The sequence below is a fragment of the Prinia subflava genome, chromosome Z (assembly GCF_021018805.1).
Source record: "Prinia subflava isolate CZ2003 ecotype Zambia chromosome Z, Cam_Psub_1.2, whole genome shotgun sequence".
Lineage (NCBI taxonomy): Eukaryota > Metazoa > Chordata > Aves > Passeriformes > Cisticolidae > Prinia > Prinia subflava.
In genome coordinates, this window is record NC_086283.1 from 9,357,199 (window position 1) to 9,374,608 (window position 17,410).

The 17,410-nt window shown below is 42.0% G+C and overlaps 1 protein-coding gene across 5 annotated transcripts in view; it reads right to left on the minus strand.

The window, feature by feature from the left end:
- Window positions 1-880, minus strand: part of NFKB1 (nuclear factor kappa B subunit 1) — a 57,742-nt gene extending 56,862 nt beyond the window's left edge. For 2 of the 5 annotated variants that reach the window (XM_063422150.1, XM_063422149.1), the window contains exon 1: window positions 88-372. In XM_063422150.1, the coding sequence (XP_063278220.1) occupies window positions 88-187 (100 nt within the window). In that variant the 5' untranslated portion in view covers window positions 188-372. Of the gene's footprint in view, window positions 1-87; window positions 373-722 lie in introns of those variants that run through there. The other 3 variants (XM_063422148.1, XM_063422147.1, XM_063422151.1) reach the window with 2 other exon arrangements.
- Window positions 881-17,410: the final 16,530 nt, after the last annotated feature.

Below are 17,410 nucleotides of genomic sequence, written 5' to 3' on the forward strand. Positions count from 1 at the left end.
GTGCAGTAATTCTCCTCGTCGCGACAAGAACTTTTCGGTTTCATCACTTACAACTAAACTACCTTTTAAACCTTCACTATTTCGTACCTTTTAATACAGTCTGAGGCACTCTCGGGCTGCACGCAAGACGAGGACACCCAGAGCTGCCAGTACCAGCCCATGTTCTTCCCGTGGTGACCACCTGCATCCCCGGGCCCGGCCGGCGGCTGTGCCCCGGCCGTGCCTCAGGTTCAGCACCTTCGTGTGTCAGCTTCGAAACCAAAAGCGACAAAACCAGCACCTCCTCTGCCTACGAACACCCGCTATGCGAGCGGCAGAAGCCGGGCTTACAGATAGTTTTCACTTTGCTGTTCACTCTGCTGTCACCCCTCCACTGTCACCCTCGCTAGGAGGACGCCAGCACCGAAGCCGTCCCCGGCATCCCGCCCGCTCCCCCGGCTGGCTGCAGGCGAATCCCCGGCAAATCTCTCCCGGCGCTCCAGCGGCAGCTCCGCGCCCGGGCCGAGGTCACAGGCGCGGGGCTGGAGCCGAGCACAGCCTCCGGGAAGCAGACCGGGGCTGCCGGGGCTGCCGCGCTGCCCCAGCCCAGCGAAATGCCCGCGCCCGCCCCGCTCCCGCCGCTGCGGGACAGGGAACGCAGCCGGGCGGCGCCGCGGTGAGGACACGGAGACAGGGGTGAAAGAAGGCAGCGAGCGGCGGGCCAGGGGCCGCTCGGGGCTCACCGGGGCAGAGCTGGCGGCGCCTCCTCGTCCTGGTCGCGCTGTGCCGCCGGCGGTCCCTCAGCGCCGCGCCATGTAACCCGGCGTGCCGCCTCTCGGCTCGGCGCGGACTTTCCCCCTCCTTCCCGCCCGCCCCACCGGCGAGGGCACCCGCCCGGCAGCGGCCTGCGCAGCCTCCGCCCCTGCCCCCGGCCCGCCGCACTTCCTGGCTGGAAATTCCCGCTGACGCTCCGGCAGCGCTGAGGGCCGCGCGGGCGGGCGGGGAGGGGCGGGAGGAGGAGCGGCCGTGCCCCCGCCGTGGCGGCGGCGAAGGAGCCGGGGAGCCCCTGTTACAAACCCATCCGCTGGCCACGAAATCCCTGAGCCGGGGACAGGCCCTCCCGCTCAGGTGAACACCCGCGTCCTTTCATCCCAGGCCCGCAGGAATAATCCTGTCCTTCTCCGCGTTCCTTGGCCCACGCCGGCATTCGCGACACCTCTGTGGAGACGGGCCCGAAGCGGTGGCCGCCAGTGTTTGTTAGGGTTTTTTTGACCTCTAAATATAAAGTTTGGGAGGGGAGAGAGACTCTGCATAGAGTGAATCTCACCCTCTCAAGCAGTGCCTGGCTGCTGGCTGGCTCTCCCAGGCGCTTCGCTGAAGGAGATTTACCGATTGCTTACCGCCCTGTTCCTGAAAACATCACTGAGCAGGGAGTACAGGCTGCACAGCACCATTCTCCTGTAGATTATCACAGTTTCTGACGGAGCAGGCTCCCAGCTAACTTGAAGTCTGTCGAACAGTGCCAGCCATGTGTGATATGCTTCTTAATACAAAAATCCCAGCCAGATTTGCAGCACTGTAACCGAGTTTCCTGGACACATTTAACCAATGCTAAAGCAACTCAGCTGGTGCCACATTTAATTGGCACAAATGCTATGTAAAACAAATTCAAATATCTTCATGCTGAATCTTAAACTGATTTAGTAAGGGTGAGGAGTGCCTCAAATGAGCATCCAGCATAGCTCACCGTATGTGTGTTTGCACAGAAGATCAATTCCCCACACCTATGGGGAATTTTGTTATTCTAAGGCCGCATGGCACGTGGCTTCACAAAAGAGATTAAAAAAAAAAAATCACGATTTAAAAGAAGGATTTAAAAACCCCTCAAACATATAAAGGAACCAAGTATATGACTGTTGCTTTTTTGTGTTGAAGCAAGGAATTGTGACCCAGAACAAAAATATGTTCAAAAGGAATAGTGTCAAATCATATGCTACCTGTTGATTGCAACAAAATGAAAGGGGTATATTTACCAGAAAGGGAGTAGATGCAGATTTCGTGCCAAATCTCTGTGTTGGAGTAGAGAGACACTATGTAAAATGAGTGCTGAGAGTGCAAAAGAGAGCTTGGAAATGCAAAGGGTTTTTTCTGCTTTCTTGAGAACTGAAATTTTCTACATGTTACACACACATAGGTATGAAGAGAGAGTAATTTCCTTTTTTTGGATTGCCACTCATGCTCTGTGATGCAATTCTAAAAATACACTCCCCCATTCTCTTCCCAGTAGAAACTGGGAGTTGAGAATGACTCAGCATTTCCCAGTAAAACATGTTTTCCTTATTATATGGGGATATTCCCGGACGTTCAAGGCCCAATATTAATTTCTTTTTAAATGGAAGAAAATACACTGAATTAACAGGACAAGTGAGGAAAAAATATTGTCCCAAAGCCCTCGAAGAAGGAAGTCTACATGGATTTTAAATACAAAGAAGTTTCAAAATAAGATTCATTTGAAAGGAAAGGTGCCATGTCACAGCTAATCAAAGGTGTGCTCACAGGGCAAAGCCTGTATGAACAAGTACCAGGAAATCAGATGAGGTGGATAAATTCCAAAACTGAAGGAGACTTACCTGGTGGATTTATTTGAAAAGGACACATATTCAAGTGCTCAGGCTTTCCCTGTGAAATCTTAAGCAGCTTCCACAAAGATCTAGGTTTTACAATAAAATTGTCTTCTCAGTTATATTTAAAGCATAATTTGCCTTTTTTAGAGCTTAATACTACAGCTGAAATGTTATTTCCATTGAAACCCATGGTAATGCCAGGCTGTAAGCCACACTTTGGTAAAATTATCTTCACAGGACACTCTAGATAAATGAACTGCTTTGTAGCACAGGATTCCCACTTGAAGAGCCAAAAAATCCCATTTCAACCACTGAGGAAATCAGGTAGATAATATAGGCTCAGTGATTTGCAGTGATGAAGTGCTGCCTATTTCCTGAATAACCCTGGTGTCCACTATTACCATCAAGTTACTTCAGTACATGGACAATACCAGCTCAGAGATGAAGAGCGGGTGATCCTGAACCCAAAGGTGCAAATGCCTGCTGTTGAGCTGAGGGGAGTGCTGTGAAATGGCTATAGCCCTGTCTCTGGTAGCTGGTGCACTGAAGGAAAGGCTTTCTAGCTGTACAGTTAACCAGGCTGGTTGACCTCAGTCAGGTGGGGTACATTTCAGTTTCCTGATATACAGATGCAGCTTAGAAGCTGAGTCTGTTCTCTGCTAGGTTTGCTCTGGGAATACAGATCCTTTCTATTCCTTTTCTATTCCTTTTCTATTCCTTTTCTATTTCCTTTTTGTCCTCAGTACTTTTTAATCCTGTGACTAATCACGGATAAACGTGTAAGACAAGCAGAGATTTTTTAAATCATCGTTAATTGATATGCCTGGATTGGAAAAGTTCGTGGAAGTTTCTTTACATTATTTTTCTTCTGTTTCTGAGGTATGTATTGGAATTACGATAGGCTCTTTTCATTCCCTTTGACACAGTAGGTTTGATGCTAAAGCAGGAGAAGATAAGGGAAAGTGTAAAATAGTTACTGGAGACACTTCCTTTTAAAGTTTCATCTGCCCCTCTTAACTGAACTACTATGCCGTGCTATGCAAATCTGTTTCTAGTCAATCCATTAATTCTTTCTCATCCAGATAATCCAGAAGTTCTAACTTAAAAACTGATTTGCCTTACGTAGTGGCCAGTGATCATCTTAACACACTCCAGTTTCATAGAGGTTGTAAGTGTTTAGCCAATATTTGCTGTTGGCATTGCCATTGTCTCCTATAGTTTGAATCCACCACTAACACAGGAAGGCAGTGTGTTAAAAAAAAAAAAAAAAAAGTTGTATTTTTGAGATGGTGTCATCATTCTGAGAATATATATGAAGCCCTAATGAAGCTGACAATAGAAAGTGTATTTTAAAAAACATTCTAAACAGCCGAAGTACATGTGCAAAGGGTGTAGATACTGCTGATACAACGACGCTGCTGAATCCCCAGGTTGTGGCATGCATGGGAAGTGCTTTCTGTCATCTCTGTCATTTTTGGTGGATGATGAAGTGGCCTCAATTCATCACACATTTATCAGATTTAGATGGTCGCAGCAACACCCTGCAAGGCTCCAAACAGTGTGATGTCTCCTGTAGTTACACAGGCCACTTCCCAAATGCACCTCTTGCTTGCTTTCTCCAGAGCCGCAAATCAGATGTGGGATCTCATGTTACCTCCACTGTGGTTCAGGCATGCAACTTTGCTGAAAGACTAAATTTCTGGTGGTTTGGGTAAGAGTACCAGAGCTGAAGCAGGAGTTTTCAGTAGTGAACAACTGTTGGAGGGCAGGTGCAGGGGAGTTAATTTAGTAGACTTAAATAAGAGAACCACAAAGCTGTAGACATGGCTGATATGTGCAATTAATAGAGAAAGCAGAACCTTTGGAGAGAGCTAGAAGTAAACAAGAAAGGGAACACTGCCCAACATTTACTTATAGCTGTGATACAGTACAGGGTATCACTTCCTAAAAGACATTGAAATAACCAAGCAGAGAAGGTTGTATGTATATAATTTTTTGAATGGTTAGCTTAGCCTCCCTTCATTTTGTCTGTGTAATACTTGGCCTTCTTCCTTATTTTCTTTTACACTGCCATGTAGTAAGGAGAGTTTCAAAGCAAATCTCTCAGTTACACCAAAAATGGTGGTTTATAGATTCTCTGTGAACTTGCTGCGAGATAGCTGCTCTCAGTGGAGCTGCCAGACCACTGTGAGAAGTTGTGAGCTGACCAGCTCATCAGGGCCTTGAAGCTGCATGGTGCAGAGCATACATTTCAAAAGTGTTGCCTAGGCTGGTCCTATTTAGCAGCCCAGGTTTAGTGGCTGAGCAGCATAACACTGTACAACAGTACGTGCAAGTATTGACAGAACAGAAATAGTTGGGTTTGTAGAAACTATTTAGAGAACCATTAGTGTAGCACTGTAGCACTGTGGAGTTCATGCAGCTTAGAGCCCAAAGCAAATTGCTCCCACAAGCGGTGTTGCAGTCAAGAGCTGTGCTGTCTGGCAGTAAATCTAATGAACTACAAGTCAGTTCTCCAGAATCTGGGCCTAATTCAGATTGTGAGTGATTCACTCATCTGTCACTCAGCTGTTTAACACCTTGATCAGCCACTGAACCTCGAGGGATGGATTTTTGCCATTTGAGTTCAGTGACAACAGGTTCTTACCAGTCCACTGCATTCACTCCCTTCTCTTCCCACCTCCCCATGTTTTGATTAATATCCTGTGCTGTAGTCAGTGTTTAATATATGAATTCTCTTCATAGTGTTTTGCATATCTGAATGATACCTACTTTTAACTGCTGTCTGATTACATCCATCAGTACCCAGTTCAGGGGCCCAGTTGTTTTCCCAAAGGATGTATGTTTTTCCCATTACATAGCTGTGGCTTTAGTGCCTCAGCAATGTTTCATCCACTTAGCTAATGCAAACAAAAGCAGCTGTTTGTTGTCTTTGTAACTTTCTTTTGTCACTTTCATTAAATATGTTCTCAGTTCAATTTATGAGGTCATTTTGGGTCAGGTGTACTGAGTAGGACCAATGTTAACACAGTATAGAAAGTGGAGCAATATAAATCAAGCTAACTTGATTTGTATTGCTGCTGTTCTATTGCTGCAGCTCAAGGAAAGTTCCAGATAGCTACAAATGTACAAATATATAGGGAAGAGATTTCTTCTTCCATAGAAATTTCAACATCTAAATATATAATGGAAAACAGATTATGAAAACTGAAAGCAACATTCACTACTGTTTGAACTCATGCAGTGATTAATTTCAGTCTTCTGCTCAGTTGTCGGTAGAAGAAAGTTCTGATTTCCTGAACTGTTTCTGTTTGCTTTTACCACAACTAATGATGTTCTTCTTGAAAGTCCAGTCCTGGAATATGTGCATATGGCTAGTTTTTTCCTCAGGTTTCAATGAAAGCTTAAACCTTACATTCTTAAAAGCCAGAAATGTCAATGTTCAAAAGGTACTTTTTAAATTGATGTGATTCTCTTTAGGCAAGTCCTGTGGGTTTAGAGGACTTTATAATTTTGTAATGATTGGGGATGAACAACAGTGAGTGGTGAATTGAGACAAGTCACTAGTGTAATGGATCACGCCTTCCAAAAAATACAAGATTATAAAATGATTATTTGGAGGGCACTAAAACGGGCAGGTTGTCTCCTACATTTGATTTCTCAAAAGTTAGTGTTTTTTTTTAACTTTTATTTCAAAACTATGAGGGTTTGAAATGTTTTTTAGCGAAGTATTCTAAACTTAAAGCTGCAACACCAGAAATAATACAGGCACTACCTAAGGTTGTGATAAGATGCAACAGGCTGATGAAAAGCAAGACAGTATGCAATGTAATGACAGACAGAGCCCTGTGATAGAGCAGGGTCTCAGAAGTGGAGAGGGACTTCAATCTGTTTTTTACTCTGCACAAGAAGTAGGTGGAGGAAGCAGGGTGTTCTCCTTATTCTAGTTTCTTTCTCAGTTCCCTTTGTGATTTACTGTTTGGAACTGGAAACCTGGCTGATAGCCGGGTTCTTTCTCTCCCTGGTGAAAGAGCACGGTACAGAAACTTTAAGCTATAAATAAAGATCCCAGCACCAAAGCTAGGAGTGGTATGACCATGTGATTCTGCTGTTGTTCCCAAGCCCTTTGTCTCGGATGTTGTCATGCTTCCATGGCCTGCCTTGCTTTCAAGGCTAAGGAACCCCACACAATGCTTCAAATATTCAGTAAGTGAACTTGTATGGGCTCAGGGTCTCTGCCCTGCTGAGACCTGACCTGAAAGTGCATGTGACTTTTCTCACCCGAGGGCAGGGAAATGGAATTGCAAAGTCTTCAAATGTTGCTGTTTACCTAGACATCCAAATAAGAATATGAGACTACGGTTTAAGCCCTTAGGTGTATTTACAACAGCTCTTCCCAGCTTTAAACATTGTGCTGCCAACAACTGGCTGCACCCAAGACACTCCCTTTGATAGCATAGTGGGAACTGTGCTGCTTGTGTTCAGATCAACAGCAAACTCTTGTTGACCTACCTGGGTGTAGGGCTGGTGGCTGAGGGAGGATCCCTGCCTCCTCTACAGACTTGGAAAGTGTTCTGACAGTGGGCTCTCCTGGCTGCAAGTCGTAAGGCATCTGCAAAACTGTAGTATTTTCTTGAAGCAGCATTTAGCTTTGCAAGGTGTGTATTGCTCTGCAAGAAAGTAAGGTGTGTGTCATGGTGACTTTATGAGTGCTTCTGGGTAGGTGCAGCTGCATCTGCTGGAATTTTGACAGTGCTCTAGACAGGTTAGAATGATGTTCTTGTGACAAAAATGCTGTTCTTGTTCTAAGGATAGGGAACAAAAGCCCAGAGAAATGAAGATTGAAAAGACGAATGGTAGGATGAATTTGAAACACAGACACTGATTTTCCTCACGGGTTTTGTCACTACATAGATTAATATGTCCACCTTATCTTGATATCTGTGTGCCACACTCAGACAGTTCACTTGGCTCTGAGGCTCACTGTGTCTTGTCCCATCCCACAAGTGTACTTGGAGGAGGTGGTTGTGCCATTAGAAGAAAGTAATTCGTCATTGTATGACACTACAGGACCTGCCTGACTAGAAAGATTGGACACACTGGTATAGTACTTGCTATTTTCAAAACAAATACCCCTGTTGACTTCATTTACAGATGTGAGTGATTTTAGTACTTCTGTGATCAGACTTCAGTGTCTTAAGTCAAGCACCTAGAAAATGAGGAACACTGGCTACCTGTAAAAAGTTTGGATTATGTGATGTGACAGGGAACTCTAGCAAGAAGAGGAGACCTTACAGCTCCCTTGGTCAGGACTAAGGATCTGATCCGTCTCTTCCAGCAGTTACCTGCTTCTCATTATCCTCCCAGCTTTTGCCTGGAAACTAATGAAGGCTCTGTAGAAAGCAGTCTTTTTAATATGCAGTTCTTCTCTAGAGCAGCCCTATCCTAACAATTCAGCTTGATAAAGGTGCCCTGGAGTAGCAACTTTCACACAGAGGAAAGAAGTTTTTCTAAAACTGTAAACAGAAAATAATCTCCTCTTAATAAGAAGTTCCCATCAATGGTTTAGTGGTTCTAGAAGAATAATCAGCCGCATTCAAAATATGAAGATAAACTTGTGGTTAAAGCAAAAGTGTCAGAAAGGGGTTCTCTATGTTATCTTCGAGTGCAACTTCAAGAAAGAGCAATATGACCATTTATGTTAAAGGCTGGAGGGAGAGGGAAGAGCTAAAATAAACGTAATAGCCAGTGACCAATTCCTATTTAGTACTGCATGTAACCCTTAAGTTATTATCATTTTGCAAACACATCTCCATATCCTGATTTTATGCACTTGGATAGCAAAAACTTATTTTGATTCTCCACTGGCATGCAGTAATGTGATTTTTCTGATTGCATGAAACACCGAGAGTGAGTAGCTGCCATAGGTCAGTCTCCTATCTGCCAAAAGTTTCACTAAGCTGTGCCTTTAAGAAGTGCAGCTTTAAAACCTTGAAACAAGTCTTACCTAAATCTGAAAGTGGAAGAGACAGGGCCAGTTTTAATCAAAGTATGTATGACTCATCTTTCAAACTTTATCAATGTTTTGTGTGACAAAGTCACGTAAGCAGCATATCTAGCTGAAAAAAACTGTCTCCCTGAAAATGGAGCTATTGATTTCCTCTCTAGAACATGCTCTGCTTAGAGAATGGCACAAGCTAACAAAACTGTTGAGCAGGAAGGTAATCTGAAAACTGGGCTACTGACCTATAAAGTCTTGATGCCTTTTATCACAATAACCTGTATAAAAAAGTCTACCCCCAGTAACTTTCATCCAATATGACCTGAAACTGTCAGGCACTATTGCATCTCAGGCATTTATTCGGTCTTTGATGTTACTGAAATTGAAGAATTCTCCTCCTCCTCACCCTTTTTAGAACAGGAGTATTTCCAAAGTCATTGGTGATCTCTCTCCACAATATGAAGCACACACACATTTCCTTACTTGTCATAAAATACTGTAAAATCATGAAATAGCCAAGCAGCACTGTTTCTCAAACTCTCAGGAGCCTCCTGGTTTTCTGAGGATTCCTGCAGTGTTTCTCAGATTGTGATTCATGTCTTTAACTGAACAGGTCAGAGATTCCAGTAGAGAAGCCAGATCACATGCAGTGCGTGCCCAAACCTGTTACAGTTCTTTAACCAGGGGCCAAAATCAACCACAAGTGTTTTTGTTTCGTCACCTCACCCCTTAACAGAAAAAACAGCTATTGCATGTTATTATGCTTGTTGTTAAGTTCTTCTAATAGCTATGCAAAGTGCCTCCTTTTCCATGTGTATATCAAAGCTGTATCAACATGAAAAAAGAATTTAAAAATCCGTTCTGACTTCTTTTAACTCCTGCATGTGCTTCTGTGCCAGCACTGCTATAAGGGGACTGAACTAGACTCTGTGTAGAAAGTGTGTCATCAACAAAATACCAGAATATTACTGGCCATTTCTAGAAAGAAAAGCTCCCACTGATTTTGAGTTTTAAGCTTTTTTACTTTGATTTGCATGGAAATGCTTGAAAGATACATTAGAGAACCATTTCTGTAATGGAAATAAAATGAGTGGCACATACATAAAAGTAACATCTCATTAACAAAGACCACCCAAAGCGTAGTCCTGCCCTGAAATCTGTAGAAGAAATAGACATACTATGCTTTTAAGATCAACCTTAAAAGGCATTTGGCAATTTGAACAATCTCCAGAATTTCCAAATTTGGTAATATTCACATCAGGCATTAATTTGTTAGGTAAGTATTTCTGAGCTATGAACAGTAGCTTTGGAATCTCCAGACTTGCTGAAGTAGATCTGAAAAAACCTAGGCAGCATGTCAGACTTCCTACATCTAAATTTGTTTAACAGAGACCAGAGGGAAAAAATAGAGAGGGAAATTCTGAGTAAGTGGAGTCAGTATTTATCAGAGTCTGTCTTGGCCACACAAAAAAGGAGACAAACTTGAAACAGAACAAATGAAAAAAATCCCCGGTGGATTTCCACTTAATCCATGGTGTTAACACCTGGGCACACTACTGTGCCTGTCACTGCAAGAGGGTTTTCCATGGAAGAACTGAATGTCAAAGAATCGTAGTACCAGCAGGAGGTCATCGAGCTAAGGAAATGACTATTAAAATATTAGCTTTCTAAACATTAGGTGGATCAGCACAGAGAGGAAACAGGATGTTTGGGGATATCAGTAAAAGCATACTGGCACTCAAATCACCTAGTGAAGATCTAGCTCGTCCCTTGGTAGGAGGCTACTTCAGTCATATGACAGAAAGCCTGAAGAGCTCTAACAGGACTTGAAAATTTAGTGTTCTCTAGCACTTACAGTGTGTGCTGTATCAGGAGGACAGTAATAACAGAAAATATCTGTGGCTTTTTCTTCATTATATGTGGAAAGTCTGACAAGATTAACAACAGGGTGAGTCCGGATAAAGGTTCTTGGGTTTATGGGCTGTAGTTGTGCACCTTTTTTTTTTTTCTTCCCTTTTTTTTTCTTTTTTTTTTTTTCCCGGAGAACTATAAATCCCTTTTTCTTTTCAGAGGAAAAACTTTGCTGCGATGAGAAACCTTTTTCAGAGTAATTCTGTTTCTGAAGAACTGATGTACTTTGTGATTCTGTGGGAAGGAATGTGTTTAAGCTCCCGAGGGATTTAGGGCTATGCGCTGTGGAGAGAACACTAAATTGTGAGCCTGGCTCCTAGAAGACAACATCTGTACCCTGTGAGAGGGTTTAGGCTGTGTCTCAACAGGATTCACCAGAAGTGAAGAATGGATGACAAGCACAGCCACCTTGTGTCTGTGAGCAGAGCAGTTGAACTGAGTGAGCCTAGAGGATATTTAATGATAGCAGGAGCAGAGTGAAGCAGACTGAGGGGATAGTCTGCTTGTCAGGGCAAACAGACTCTGAGAGTCTGGAAAAGACTGTCTTAGGAGTTCTCTGTAGGATCAAACGCAGGGGTCTTGTTTCCAGCTATGTGGACAGGCTTTTGAGAAATGGTGGAGAGGAACTGATTCTTGTGGTAAAATGGGTCACATTGACACAGGGAGGTTATGGCATCAAATTTAGACTCTGATGTAGAAAACCAGAAAGCAGAACTTCCATAGGTGATTTTCTGAAATGTGCCTGGTACTATATGTAGTGCTAATCAGATTTGCAGAGCTAGCTTCCATATCCAGCTGAGAAAATGATGTCAGAAGGGAAGTTTGAAAAGCTTTGGGGAGTGGTCATGTGAAAATACAGTGTTACAGCAAGTGCATGCCCTACAATGCATAAGGATCTTTGTCCTCCAGTTGCTTCCACAGAGGATCTGCCCAAGCTCTTCCCTCCCACAGAAACAAGTGTGCCAGAAGCTGACAGATACTGATCCCTCAGTTGCTGTGGGGTCAGAACATTATAGGATGTGATCCACCATCCACACACGGGGCAGTGTATCACAGTTGTACTATGGTGTTTCTTTATAAAGCTTATACTCCTAAAGCCTTACTTTAAGAAGATGAAAGCAGAAGAGTTATTCCTTTAAAACTCTAATGACTAAATTGACCTCTTTTCACTGATTTGTAAAAAAAATGTATTTTTTCTCAAATGGACATAATATTGTTAAGAGACCTAAAATTACTTCATAACTTTAGTTACTTTTTACAGAACATGAAATGCCATAGGCTTATGAGAGCTGCAAGTTACTGATAATTTGTAATTATTAATTACAATTAATAATTGTAATTTGTTGAACAGTTTCTATAGCTTCTACAGGATACATTACAATTTCATGCAAACCATTTCATATCTGCCAGTATGGATACCATTTTTGGTTTTTTTGTGGCAAGGGCAGTTTATTAGCTGCATTACTTTTTCTTGTGTTTTAATATCAAACTAGTTTTAACAGCAAAATGATCCCCAAAATACTGCCCTCAAGATTGCCCTGCAATTCTTAATAAATCAGTGGTGTCTTCATAACAAACACTTATACCAAGCCTAACTAACACTTAAAAAGCATCTTCAAATATTTAGATAAGAACATAGTGTATGTATGTGAGAGTAAGGGAAACAGTACACTGGTGTAGGATTAGAAGTTCATTTAGCTGGGCTGCAGCTTTCAATCTTTCTATGCCTTGACCTCATACTCTGGCAAGGGAGAACCAACTCAAAAGATGATTGCAAGGTTATAGCTAATAATTTTAGTGTTGTGGGTTTTTTTGGTTTTTTTTTGTTTTGGTTTGGTTTGGTTTTTTTTAATTTATCGCAGAGTTGAAGAACACAAATCCGAGGAAGAAAGAAAAAGAAGAGAGCTATGGACAAGTCAATACTGCCCCCAGCCCAAATTCTAAACATTTAACTGAAAAAGGTATGAGAATACAGAGAGCTAGAACAAGGGAAGTAGAACAATGTGTGTTTGCTCATTTAGTGAACAGTGGCTTGGAGTAGGAGCAATACAAATGATGGTATCATATAGATAAAAGTAATTACAGTGTATTTGATAAAGGACAGGTGTTGGTACATGAAATGAGGATATGCAGACTACCCAAATGCTGACATCCTTGTGGCTGTCCCTGATATCACAACCATAATGTTCTTTATCAAGCTACATGTTAAAAAGTTCACTTTAACTGTATTTAACTCATTAAGTGAAATATAAAAGATTTTGTATAAGTTTAGTTGGGTCTTACTAGCTCCAGCCTTGTGGCAACCAGGCTACCTGGGTAACTCAGCAGAGAATCCATCTCATATTTCTAGTGTCCTTGCCACTAATCTGGGCTTCTCACTGCTTTTATCCTGAATGTGGAATCACAATCTATAAAAGTCACTTAAAGGTTTTAAATGGTTTTTCAGTAAAAATGCTAATTTTAGCCCTTGCTACTTGGCAAATAGTAAAAAAATTTACAAAGTTGGATGATTTAAAGGAAAACTGTTGCTTTTAGATAGATAACTTTTTTTTTGGTATAACTACCAAAAATCCAACCATAAGTTATGACCTGAAAATATTATAACACATTTCCCTTACTTCCCTCCAACATGCCGTCAGGAACCTGATTTTATTTGGGGGACAGAAGAGGAATCTTTGGAAATGAGCACATTTTGCATCCTAGAATTTTGACAGCTAGCGGGGGAATGACATTTTTCTGGGTCTTGATTCTGACCGTCCTCCCTGACTGATCAGTTTCACAAAAAAGGAAGGTTTTTTGGTTTTTGGGGTTTTTTTAACAGCCAGAAGTGTTTGCTATAGGGAACCAGGAAAATAAATACCTGTATAGCTACTGCCACCTACAGTCTTACTGAAAAATGGCTTCGGGAGAAAGAGCAGCACAGTGTTAATTGGGTCTTAAGTGTCCACCCAGAGGACACGACAAATAATACTGCAAAAGATTTAAAGTAGATTTAGGATTCACCTATTATCCTGAAATGTCTTTCTGAAGGACATCTCAATCAGGTCCTTTTTGCCTAGCCTTCATTATGTGATAGTTGATTTTTCTTGCAAATACAAACCACGGAATAATAGAACAGTTTGGGTTGGAAGGGGCCATTAAATGTCATCTAGTCCAAATCTCCTGCAATTAATGGGGACATCTTCAACTAGATCAGGTTGCTAAAAGCCCCATCCAGCCTGGACTTGAATGCTTCCAGGGGTGGGGCATCCACAATTTCTCTGAGCATCCTGTTCAGAGTCTTTACCAAACTCACATTAATGCTTTTCTTCCTAATATCCAATCTAAACCTACCCTCTGTCAGTTTAAAGCCATTCCCCCCACTTTATGTGGTGAATGAAGTACTTTATTAGCCAGGTATAAAGAGGAATGAGTTACTGCTAATACCAAGAGATGAATGCCGTTGCACAGGTGAGCAGATGTGAGGTGTGTCCCAAGAAGCATGAGGGTTCCAAAAAGCTTGAAAAGGTATCATGATCAGCTCTGCAGTAGCTGTCCCTGACCTTCCTGACACCGGGGGAGCAAAAGGCTGAAGCAAGAGATGAGCCAGAAGTACTTTTGACAGATCATGAAAGAAAAAACTTGCTAAGAGTAGGAATTTAAAGCATAGCTCTTTGTTCAAGTGCCCTGTTACTGCCAATAAAAGGCAGGGTTTTTTCTTCTCCCCCTGCTCCATTATCTTCCAGAGGATGACAGCTAGATTTCAAAGAATCTACTCTACAAAAGGGCACAAAATGGCATATCTTCTGGGACATTCAGTCATCTCTATGGAGAAGAAGATACTGAAAACCACTCAGACCAGCTGCATTATCTGTTTTCCCTCTCACTCTCATCTTTAACCAGCCAGCGTGGTGCAGATATGTTCAGTGGTGGTGTTTGTGTCACTTTGGACTGGAAGTAACACATACACTTGGACCTATGTTTCATTGGTAATCTGATACTGAATATAACTTCTTGCAAAATTATTTTATTAAACATAAACTGTATTTAACAGTCTGAGAGGGTTTTTTTAGGCTTTAGGCTATATTGGTACGATGCTTAATTCCATTTAATAGCAATGTATGAAAAGTACAGGCTAGTTTTCTACTAATTATAGGAGCTCCAGCTTCAGCTTTTAAAAAAGTTTATTGTCACACTATGGCTTTCACTTCAGTGTCTTGAAGATAGTAATCAATCAAATCCAACTGTCATGGGGCTAACTGGTATTTTAGGCTTGAATTTGTCACTGGGATTGGACAATGATTTCTTGTATATGTATCTTCTTTGCAAAATGAAGAAGGCCTTACACATAACCTGAGCATACAAGTCGGAAATCAAAAGTCAACAGGACAATGTTGGCAGTAGCTGCTGTGGCCATCACATAGAAACACATGCTGCAGATTTGTGACTGACTGTAGATGGAAGAAACTAAAGCCATGAGCAATACTGGTAGCAACAGGTGAGGCATGTGTGGCACTGAAATGTCTTGTGGCTCTGGAATTGGTAGGAGGTCAGAAAAATAGGAAATGTCGTATTAGTTTTGGGGTGCTGCAGGAACAGATCAAACCCATGTCTCTATCCTCCTTTTATGGCAATGAAAGAGTTGTTGTGGTTATAGAGAGAAACACAAGGATGATCCTGTGAGGCTAATGTGCTACAGAAGGGTTTGGGTAGTTCAACTCCTAACTCTGGGACAGTCTGTGTGACCTGGAACATGCAGCCCAAGGCCAATAAAAGGGCCTAGGCACAGCTCCAGTTAGAGTTTAATGAGACACTTGAGTTTCATTGCAGATTTGTTCTTTAATCTGTCTGTGTCTAATTATATAATCTGAAATAAAGTTGGTATTTCTCTCCCGTGCTGCATAATTGCCTTTTTTGATTGTGTAAGCTTTTAGTTTAGGACTGTTTTTCACTAATATGTGAAGAGACCAGTGGTAGCCCCATCTCAATGGACAGTAAGATAACACAGAACAATCTGTAGGAGTAGTGATAGTAACCACACCCAGACACAGAAGAGAGTTAAGAGCTTTCTGTTCTCTGCTTGAAACATATTTGTTTCACTGACAAGGAGTGAAGGGGGAACTGGACTGACATGCTTTTCTTGGAAAGAAAGGCATTACTGTTAAAAAGCTGTTACAGCTTTTGATGATGTCTTAAGTGTCTAAGATCTCTTGTGCTTCTATCAATTGACAAATGATTTCTAGAAGAAAATGAAGCCAGGAGTGCTTTTTGAATTCTCATGATGCCAAATTAATGAAAAATAATTTCAGGAGGCTGGATTTTGGGGTTTCATACTGTGCATAAGTCAGTGAGGACATTTTATTGCACCAGTTGTATCTAAAAAAAGTCTTGTCCTTGCCATATCACTTTGTTTTCTCTGCTGAGTGAAAAGTCAAATAGATGTTGCAGAAAGCTTAAATCTCAGTTGAGTTTGAGAGGTTTTTTTAAAACATCCATTTAAGCCATGTTTATTTGTAATGGTGTCCTCAGTGATAGAAAGCTTTTGTGTTTGGTGGCAAGGCAGAGTGTGACTTGTTCCTGTAGCGCATTCTCAGATGCTGCATCACTGAGACCTGCACATGACAATGCCACATTTGTTTCCTTTCCTCTGTAGATCATCACTGTCCTTTGAGTGACAGTAGTTCCTGCCAAAGTTGACAAATACAGTGTAATTTAATGACTTCATATGTTGACATTTGAGAAGAATCAAATAGAATCAGACTTTTAATACCACTGCATTTTGTATTCTTCATTAGACAAACAGTGTAAATAGATGCAAGCTGCAAAACATTTCTGTGGGTTGATTGGTTCAATTCTGATTCCATGTGTCTGTGAATTTAAAACGTTTGTTTCTGTGCTTTTTATGATATCAGAAAAAATATACTAAAGGGAAAAAAAGCTCAGTGTTTGAATGTGATGTGTTTGTATTTGGATTCAGAATGCAGCCTTGCCATAAACCTGTGAATGAGAGTCAGGGCATGGTGAGTTTTGCTGAGGGTTCTGAACATGACCTGCTGTTCCACGGGAACATGGTGTGCTGTGCCTGCTATGATCACCTTAAGAAGGAAGGAAGGGGTCTCTTTTTCAGGTAGAACTGTTAGACACCTGGAAATGGCACCTGCCACACCTTCCCTGTTACTGCTACTGGAAATATTTCACACTCAGACTCCGTTGTCTTTAATTTTTATGTATTATCATTTTAATGAAGAAGGCTCAGAAGAGATCTTATCACTCTCTACAACTCACTGAAAGGAGGCTATAGCCAGATGGGCATCAGCCTCCTCTCCCAGGCAACCAGTGACAGAATGAGAGGAAGTGGCCTCACACTGTGCCACAGGAGGTTCAGATTGGACATCAGGAAGAAATGTTTTCACTGAAAGGGTGGTCAGGCATTGGAACAGAGTGCCCAGGGAGGTGGCAGGGTCAATGTCCCTGCAGGTGTGCTAGCAATCGCTAGACATGGCCCTTTGTGATGTGGTTGACAAGTGGTGATTGGTCAAAGCTTGGACTCCATGATTGTGAAGGTTTTTTCCAACCTTAATGTTTCTATGATTCTGTGATAATACGTTACAGGATAGTGACATTTTACAGAGGAGCAGGCATTAATGTCATTCCCAGATCTATATCATAAAGAGGATTCTATTAAAAAGGAATTTTACTCCTTCAGCCCAGCTGGGTTACTTAGGAAAGAAAGTATGAGGTATTCCCCACTTTTAGTGTGCTTCAAAACCTGGATTTACTGTACACCAGTGAAACTGTTGTAGCGTCACCATGGTTAGTCACACTGACTTAGATCAACTACAGAAGTCATGGAGTCTTGTCTCAGTGGCAAAGTGTAATGCAGACAACTGGGTTAATGTCGGATCCTTGATGACTA